We start from the raw sequence: 9,769 nt of genomic DNA, 5'->3' as shown, positions 1-9,769 counted from the left end.
CTCTCCGCTTTCGTCTATATTCAGGCCGGTTTAATGTCTAACTGACCTCTCCCTCGAGTGATTAGTTGGAAGTGGCCAGGACACCTTCACACTGAACACTTGCAGCCAAATAAGGTCATTGCCGGAGACGGCAGCGCGCGCAGTGGAAAACACTGAACCAGGAAGTGGCGGAGTTGCAATGGCTGCGAAAGACCCGGTCGAGAGTTTAACGGAGGAGGCAGTTTGTCCCATCTGCCTGGATTTCTTCACCGATCCGGTTATACTGGAGTGCGGGCACAACTTCTGCCGCTCCTGTATCACAGAGAGTTGGGACAGGGAGGAGAGAAACTCCTGCCCGGAATGTAGAGAGCAGTTTGCAGACCGCACCCTCAAAGTAAATTGGGTCTTAGTTAGACTGGTTGAGAAAGCTCGAACACTGAGCCTGAATCGGACAGAGAAGGAAAGTAAACTTCACTGCGAGGAACATCAGGAAGAACTGAAGCTGTTTTGTGAAACTGATAAGAAGCTGATCTGCGTGGTTTGTGCAGCTGGGCGGGAACACAAGTCTCACAGCTTCATGCCGGTTAAAGAAGCTGTTGAAAACCACAAGGTAAAAGCAAACCGATTTTAATCGCATCATTTTAATTCCATTTTTACTGTTCAACCATTTAATTTTCTGATTCCCAAACACAATTCCAGGATAAGGTGAAATCTTCCATCCAGTCTCTCACAAAAGATAAATCAGGGATCCAGCAAATGGAGCAGCGACAGAAAGAGAAGATTTCTGGAGTTCTGGTGAGGCTTTAAGTTTCGATTTCCTGATCTTGTGCAGGTTTGATCCCTGTGATGTGTGTAATAACAGGGCAGCGCAGTGACACAAGTAATGCTGCTGTCTCCCAGTTCTGGGGACCGGTTCGATCCTGACCTCGGGCGCTGCAGAGACAATAGGTGCAGGAGTAGGCCATTCGGCCCTTCAAGCCAGCACCGCCATTTAGTATGATCATGGCTGATCATCCAAATTCCGTACCCCGTTTCTGCTTCTCCCCCATATTCCTTGATTCCGTGAGCCCAAATAGCTACATCTAACGCTTGAAAACATCCAGGGTATTGGCCTCCACTGCTTTCCGAGGCAGAGAATTCCATAGATTCACAACTCTTTGGGTGAAATTTTTTCCCTCATCTCATTGTAAATTTCACCCGTGTGGGACGAATAAAGGAATATATTATTATTATATCAATCCTAAACAGAATATAGAAAAATAGGTGCAGGAGTAGGCCATTTGGCCCTTCGAGCCAACACCACCATTCAATATGATCATGACCTACCCCTTATTCTTTAACTATAACCCCTGGTTCTGGACTCCCCCAACATCAGGAACATTTTTCCCACATCTAGCCTCTCCAATCCCTTAAGAATTTTACATGTTTCTATAAGATCCCTGCTCATCCTTCGAAATTCCAGTGAATACAAGCCCAGTCGACCAATTCTTTCATTATGTGTCAGTCCTGCCATCCCGGTAATTAACCTGATGAACCTACACTGCACTCCATCAATAGCAAGAATGTCCTTCCTTAATTTAGGAGACCAAAACTGCACACAATATTCCAGGTGTGGTCTCAACAGGACCCTGCACAACTGCAGTAGGACCTCCTTGCTCCAAAACCCAAATCCTCTCACAATGAAGGCCAACATGCCATTAGGTTTCTTCACTGCCTGCTCTACCTGCATGCTTACTTTCACTGCCTGATGTACCTGCATCCTAACTTTAAGTGACTGATGAACAAGGACACCCAATCTAATAATCTGCCTTCTTGTTCTTGCCACAAAAGTGCATAACGTCACATTTATCCATATTTTAGTGCATCTGCCATCATCTGCCATGCATCTGCCCACTCACCCAACCTATCCAACTCACCCTGCAGCCTCACAACATCCTCCTCGCAGCTCACACTGCCGCCCAGCTTTGTGGCATCTGCAAACTTGGAGATATTACATTTAATTCCCTCGTCTAAATCGTTAATATATATTGTAAATAACTGCGGTCCCAGCAATGAGCCTAGAGGTACCCCACTAGGGGGTGGTGGGTGGATAAATGGGAATTAATGGACACGTGAGAAGGAATAGGCAGCTGGGAATTGCATTATGGGTAGAGGATTGATGGGTTGTAAGATTACCCTCACGATATGTTAGAAGCATTTAGAAAAACTATTGAATTGCCAAAGCAAATAAAAATGCACAGGTCAAATGTCACCAGTAAATAAGCGAGGAACCATAATCAGTTACATGAAATATTGATCTTCACCTTTCATTTCACAGGAACAGTCACACAACCTTCAATCCAAGATCACATCCCAGTTTGCTGAACTGCACCAGATTCTCACTGAGAAAGAGCAGCGGGTACTGGCAGATATCCGGGAGGAAGAGAAGAGGATTCTGAAAAGAATGAAGAAAAATCTTGGGGAGATCGAAGAGAATTTAAAATCTATTCAGGAGGAACTCTTTAAGTTGCAGCAACAGATGGATCAAAAGGACAATGTGGTGTTTCTGAAGGTGAGGGGTGACACTACAGTCTGATGAAGTGAAAGGACACAGTCACAAAATGGTGGTGACATTTCAGAAATAAATGCTGCCTTTACCAGTAATTGAGAACTGGGTAAATGGTCTTTCTGTTCCAGTTGTTGGCCTCCCGCTTAATCTATGGGATCTCAGGACTGCCTGGCCGGAATGTAGAGAGGTGTTTGTATTCTGTGGAGTTCAGAACTACGACGGGTGATCCTAATCTGAACCCAAGGACCACGAATGGACAGAGGGCAGTAAATCTCTGGGACTCTCCAACCCAGAGACTCTGAGAGTTTTAACCTGTTAAATGTATTTATACCAGAGGAAGATACATTTTTGAACATTCAGGGAACAGAAATCAAAGGGAATGGGACAAAGCGGAGGAGTTCAGTCCTGGGCTAAATCAGCCATGACCACATGGTGGGGATTAACATTGAAATCGTGAACGTGGCGCACACAGCAGATTGATCATCAACATCCGGTTCCCATCAGCAGTGGGCGGTCACCTTGGGGGAATTTGCTCTGTTTGTTTTACCCACCTTTGTTCACCATAGAATGACTTCCCATTCTACATCATAGACAGGCCATTCAGCCCATCCTATCCAGTCAAGATTTCTGCTCCATTCAAAATCCCTCCCATCTACTCACCGCACTCAGTAACAATACCCCGAATTCCAGGAGTGCCCACGTGATTATCCCACTTGCCCTTAAATTATCTCTGCTGTTGGCTTGAGTCACTCCAATGCAAGTGAGGTCCATGTTCTCATGACTGCATTCCTTTTGGTATTTGTTAAAGACCGCGTTACATTTCAGCTTTGATTTTTGCTCTCCCATCGATTAGACATATTATTTCATCCTCACCCATTTAAATCCACCGATAAACTTAAATCTTATCTCATCATTCCTGACATCTTCGCCAGATAAACTCCCACGACCTGCCCAGTCTTTGCATTGAGTTCCATCCTCTCAGTTATGGCGTCATTCTCATGAACATTCCTTATGCTTTCCCCCTTCGTTCTACGTCTCGACGGTAATGTCCGCTTTCTATCTGCATGACAGCGGTGATAAGAGTTGGGGAATGGGAATTATCAGAGGGTTGTGGAAATGTGGAGAAATTCCCGCTGTCGGGAATAGGACGGTCCATCTCAGTCAATTGAGATTTGTGTTTTATTTCTTTCAGGAGGAAGCTGGTCGCAAGCGAAGGTAGGACATGCTCTTGACGGAAACATTGTAAGGTTTTGTAACATTGCACCTTATTGTAACATTGCACCTTATTGTAACATTGCACCTCATTGTAACATTGTAACATTGCACCTCATTGTAACATTGTAACATTGCACCTCATTGTAACATTGTAACATTGCACCTCATTGTAACATTGTAACATTGCACCTCATTGTAACATTGTAACATTGCACCTTAACAGCAGGGGGACCAACATTCTGGCAGGCAGGTTTGCTAGTGCTGCATGTGTGGCTTTAAACTGAGTAGTGAGGGGCAGGGGTTGACAAATTGGGAATATGAAGATGGAGTTAAAGGGGAAGCGAATACATGAGAAATTGCAAAGGACTCTTGAATAAATGGGAAGGGAAGTTCTAGATGGGATAATAGAGCAAGGTCAGGGCAAATTGTAACAGGCGTGAGAGGGGAGGTGAATACCGAAGGTAAAGTGCTGTATTTAAATGCGCGAAGTATAAAAAATAAAGTGGATGAGCTTGAGGCTGTCATATGTTGAAAGACGAGAGCGACTAGGCTTGTATACACTGGAATTTAGAAGGATGAGAGGGGATCTTATTGAAACATATAAGATTATTAAGGGGTTGGACACGTTAGAGGCAGGAAACATGTTCCCAATGTTGGGGGAGTCCAGAACTAGGGGCCACAGTTTAAGAATAAGGGTAGGCCATTTAGAACGGAGGTGAGGGAAAACTTTTTCAGTCAGAGAGTTGTAAATCTGTGGAATTCTCTGCCTCAGAAGGCAGTGGAGGCCAGTTCTCTGGATGCATTCAAGTGAGAGCTAGATAGAGCTCTTAAGGATAGTGGAGTCAGGGGGTATGGGGAGAAGGCAGGAAAGGGGTACTGATTGAGAATGACCAGCCATGATCACATTGAATGGAGGTTCTGGCTCGAAGGGCCGAATGGCCTCCTGCTGCACATATTGTATAATGTCTATTGCTTTGTTCAACAGCCCAATATATTTCTAACGCTCAGTTTATAACCAGCTGTTAAATATTTGCAGAGTTGGTGTTGAAGCCAACCCACAGTCGGTGGTAGATGGTCACTTGCTGCTTGAAAAGTTTGAAACTCCTTTTTTGTACAACACGGTATTGGCAGAAGCATCTGATGCCATCAAGCAAGGTAAAGCTTATACCTTTTCCATTGTTCTTGTTTCTGACATCTTTAAGTAATGCGTAGATGCAAGCATTAATGGTATTTTGGACTGAAGGGAAATTGAAGATTTGATCTACCACCAAACATAGCTGCAGAAAAGCATCACAAAGTCAGAGAGTTGTGTCACACAGAAACAGGCCCTTTGACTCGACACGACCATGCCAACTAAGTTGCCCAACCGAGCTTGTCCCACTTGCCTGAGTCTGACACATCTTCTTCCAGGTCTTTCTTATCCACGTATCCACCAAACTGTCTGTAAATGGTCGTCATTGTACCTCCCTCCACCATTTCCTCTGTCAGTTTGTTCCATACTTACACAACGCATTGACTGTAAAAGCTGCTCCTTTTTACTGTTTCCACTCTCACCTTGATCTGATGCACTCTAGGTTTAGACTCTCCTACCTTTGGCAAAAATACTGTGGCTATTCACCTTATCTGTGCAACTTATATAGATCTTATACACAACTGTTAAAGCACCCTGATGGGCTCCAAAGACAAATGTCCCTGCCTGTCCAACGTCTCCCTTCAGACCTGATGAAATTGTTGTAAATCCTTTTGTACCCTCTCCAATTTACAAACGACCTCATTGTGTCAAATGCTGTATTTAATATCCTGACCTGTGAAAGCATGAGTGACAAACACATTCTTCACCTCCCTGCCCGTCACCATTGCATCTTCCATGGCACTGTGTACCTGCACCCCGACATCTCTCCGTTCTATAAAGCTCCCCGTTTACTGTGTATGTCCTGCCCTGGTTTGTCTCAGCAACGTGCATCGCCTCACCTTCACATGAATAAATCCCACCTGCCATTCCTGAGCCCATTGACCCAGTTCACAGGGATCCCATTTACTCTCAGGTAACATTGTTCACTCTCCACAATGTCACCAATTTTACTTCCATCTGCAAACTGACGAACCGTGCAGCTTACATACACACCCAATCGTGCACATAAATAAGGAACAACAGTGGGCTCTGTCTCCAGTCTGAAAAACAACCCTCTACCAACATCCTCTGCGACCTTCCGGTAATGTTGTGTTCCATCCGCTAGTTCACCCCGGATTCCATGAGATCCAACCTTCCTGAGCGGCCTCCCATGTGGTGTGTAGAAATTGCATCTCTCGGAGGGCAGTGAATATCTGGCATGTTGTGCCCAGGGTGGTGGTAAAAAGCTGAGTTGTTGGATATGTGCAAATTGGCTACAAATAAATATTTGATAGATTGAAAATATAAGATGATGGGGAACTCACACAGAAGAGGAATTGGTGCCAGCTTAGATCAGCCATGATCACATTGAATGGAGGGGCAAGCCTGAGGAGTCGATCCTAATCCTGCTCCTGTTTTCTTGTGTTCCTTTCCTCCTGTGTACCGATATATTGACAGACTTGACACAGAGGGAATGCAGCAAAGATTAACAATACGTGCCTGGGACAATGTGTTTGCTGTGTGGGGTGAGATTGAGTAGACTAGGCCTGTGTACTCGAGTGTTTGGGTGTATTAGAGGGGATCTCAGTGAAACACAGAGTTCTTACAGGGCTCAGTGGGCTGGATGCAGGGAGGATGGTTCCCCTGTCAGAGGGGTCTGGAGAGCGGGCACCCTCTCAGAATGTGGGCTGCACCACGTAGCACAGAGATAAGGAGACATTACTGCACGCAGAGACTGGGGAACGACCCTGCACCGGTGGCTGTGGAGACTCAGACATTCAGTGCTCTTGGAGCTGAGAGCCGTGGTTGTACATTACACAGTCTGGCCCTTCGGCCCATCGTGTCCATGACCGTCTTTTCCCCAGCTATACTAATCGATTTGCCCACATTCCATCGGCATTCTTCTGCACCTCACCTATTTAAGTACCTCCAATATATTGATGATATCTCACTCCACCACCTCCTCTGTAGCATGTTCCAGATATCACCCACTCTCAGTGTAAATCTATGTACTAAACCTCTCGTTTGTTTGTTTGTTTGTTTGTTCTGGAACTACAGCCAAAACGGTACACGATAGCATCACGATTTTAAGCCCACCTTACTCACCGTCATCCCTTTGGTGCTATTGGAAGAAGTTTCATTGAAATCGGTGTTATAATTTTAAAGTTATTCCACATTTTAAAGTTTAAATCTATCTCCTAGGGAGGTAGGGGGGAGGGAGGGAGAGAGAGTAGGGGGGGTGAGGGAGGGAGGGGGAGTGAGGGAGGGAGGGGGAGGACGGGGGAGGAGAGGGTGCTGCACCAATGCTGAAGAGGTTTGGCCCAGCGGGTCCACTTGGTCTAGTAAAACCTAAATCTCAGATATACTTTAAAATTCTTTGCTCTCAATATAAACCTGCACTCTCGTGATTTGATATCCCTGCATGCGTATAAGGTTTAGATAATTACCCTGCATCCTGCTGCAGACTTTGACAACCTTCCCCACGATCCAAAATTTTTGCTTCCTCCCCAAACTTACTAATCACACCTCCCACATTCACATCCAAGCTATGATCATATAACATAAACAGCAAAGGTTGCAGCGCCGATCTCTGCTACACACCACAAGCCACAGACCTCCAAGCAGAAAAATCATCCTTCTACCGATACCTTCTACCTCCAACCACCTGCCTTCGCTTTCTGCACCAGCCTTTGCACGCGGAACATTGTCAAGTCCCTCAGTGAAGTTCATATATTGGTTCACAATGAGATCAGTGTGTTAGTTGTACACACCCATCAAATCCACCCGTGAATCCGCTCTCTTTCAACGACCCCACAACCACAAGTCTCCACCCATTCTGTCCAACACCCGATCATTCAACCGCTGCTTCCTTCCATGGTCCAAGCCACCCGTCCCTCTCTCTCACCCTCCACTCATAGAAACAGGGGCAGGTCATCTGGCCCCTCGTGTCTGCCCCCTTTGTGATCATGACGACCCCACCACACACCTCTACCTCCTCTTTAACAACCTCAAATTACCGCTAACCTCAATATCCTCTTGCTCCGATCTGCCTCCATATGTGTGTACCCCCCCCCCTCCGTTTCTCCTTCACTACCGCAATCTCCCAATCCTCCTCACTCTCCGCACCCGGCCTCCCCGTCCACCCTCCCCCACCTCACGAAATTCACCTCTCCATCCCTGGATTAAAAACTCCGGGGGAGATGTCTGTTGTCCCCCCGATGTGGTCGTGGGTGAAACCCCGGGCAGGGTTTCAGTTGTCCGCCCGCCTGTGTCTGAGGCCGAGCGGTCTCTCCCCCGGTCCCGGGGCCGCGCTGCCCGAGTCTCCCCCCCCGACCCCCCCCCCACCCCCGGGGACTCTCTGATTCTCTGCTTCTCCCCCCAGTCTCCGTCACCCTGGATGTGGAAACAGCGCATCCGGATCTCGAGGTGTCTGAGGATCGGAAGAGGGTGAGACTGACCTGGACCCGGAGGAGTCTCCCTGACACCGGGAAGAGGTTTACAGACTGGGCGTGTGTGCTGGGATCGGAGGGGTTCACATCGGGGAGACATTACTGGGAGGTGGAGGTGGCGGAGAGTGAGGACTGGAGTCTGGGAGTCGCCGCAGAGTCTGTGGGGAGGAAGGGATGGGTCACACTGTCCCCGGAGACTGGAGTCTGGATGATCAGGCGGGGGGGTGACACGTTTGAAGCACTCACCTCCCCTCCATCCCCTCTCCCCGCCCGTCCCATCCCCGGGAGGGTGGGAGTTTATCTCAGTTACGAGTCCGGGACGGTTTCATTTTACGACGCGGCCACCAAGTCCCATCTCCACACCTTCACTGGGAATAAATTCACGGGGAAACTTTATCCTTTCTTCTGGCCTTGGGATGTAAACTGGCTGAGAATCTGCTCCGGTTCCGCTCCGGGTGTGTAACAGGGTCGGGTCCCGGGACCGGCGTCGGGAGCGGGGCTCAGGGGCTGTGGGGCAGAAACCCGGTGGACAACAGGTCGGCGCTGAACGGCTCCCATTTAATCCCCAAACTGCAACATGACCTCCCAACTTCCGTCCTCAATGCTCTGACTGATGAAGGCCAATGTGCCAAAAGCCTTTTTGACCGCCTTATCCACCTGCGACTCGACCTTCAAGGAACCGTGCCCCTGAACTCCTAGATCCCTCTGCTCTACAACACTCCCCAGAGGACTACCGTTCACTGTGTGGGTCCTGCCCTTGTTCCACGTCACAAAATGCAACACCTCATTACAACATCGCGGGTTCCAGTCTGCGACCCGCCGGCGCGCACATCACCCGCTGTGGCTCCGCTCACGTTTGTAACTCTTCACCTTTAACTTGACGTTTAATAAAGTCTTTAAAAAAAGAACCCGCGTTTGAGTTCTCTCCGCGTCCCCGCGTCACGGTACAGAGATCTCTTCAAACAGCAGACGCGAGGATCCGTGGATACTGGGTTTACAAAAGGAAAAAGACACACAGAGTGCTGGAGTAACTCAGCGGGTCGGGCAGCATCTGTGGAGAACATGGATAGTTGACGTTTCACAGAGTGCTGGAGTAACTCAGCGGGTCAGGCAGCATCTGTGGAGACATGGATAGGTGACAGTTGTCATGGGAGATTTCAACATGCAGGTAGACTGGGAAAATCAGGTTGGTAATGGACCCCAGGAAAGAGAGTTTGTGGAGTGCCTCCGAGATGGATTCTTAAAACAGCTTGTACTGGAACCGACCAGGGAGAAGGCAATTCTGGATTTAGTGTTATGTAATGAACCTGATCTGATAAGGGGACTTGAGGTAAAAGAGCCATTAGGAGGCAGTGACCACAATATGATAAGTTTTACTCTACAAATTGAGAAGGAGAAGGGAAAATCGGAGGTGTCAGTATTACTGTATAGCAAAGGGGATTACAGAGGCATGAGGCAGGAGCTGGC

At 47.7% G+C, this 9,769-nt stretch overlaps 1 protein-coding gene across 1 annotated transcript; it reads left to right on the top strand.

The window, feature by feature from the left end:
- Window positions 1-523: 523 nt before the first annotated feature.
- On the top strand, window positions 524-9,095 carry LOC144590612 (zinc-binding protein A33-like). The gene is made up of 6 exons (XM_078395105.1): window positions 524-589; window positions 679-774; window positions 2,297-2,530; window positions 3,720-3,742; window positions 4,779-4,897; window positions 8,236-9,095. Exons 1-6 carry the CDS (start codon window positions 557-559, stop codon window positions 8,763-8,765), a joined length of 1,035 nt encoding a protein of 344 aa, XP_078251231.1. The 5' UTR covers window positions 524-556; the 3' UTR covers window positions 8,766-9,095.
- The last annotated feature ends 674 nt before the right edge of the window (window positions 9,096-9,769 follow it).

The sequence above is a fragment of the Rhinoraja longicauda genome, unplaced genomic scaffold, assembly GCF_053455715.1.
Source record: "Rhinoraja longicauda isolate Sanriku21f unplaced genomic scaffold, sRhiLon1.1 Scf000223, whole genome shotgun sequence".
Lineage (NCBI taxonomy): Eukaryota > Metazoa > Chordata > Chondrichthyes > Rajiformes > Arhynchobatidae > Rhinoraja > Rhinoraja longicauda.
This window is presented reverse-complemented; position numbering and strand designations above follow the sequence as displayed.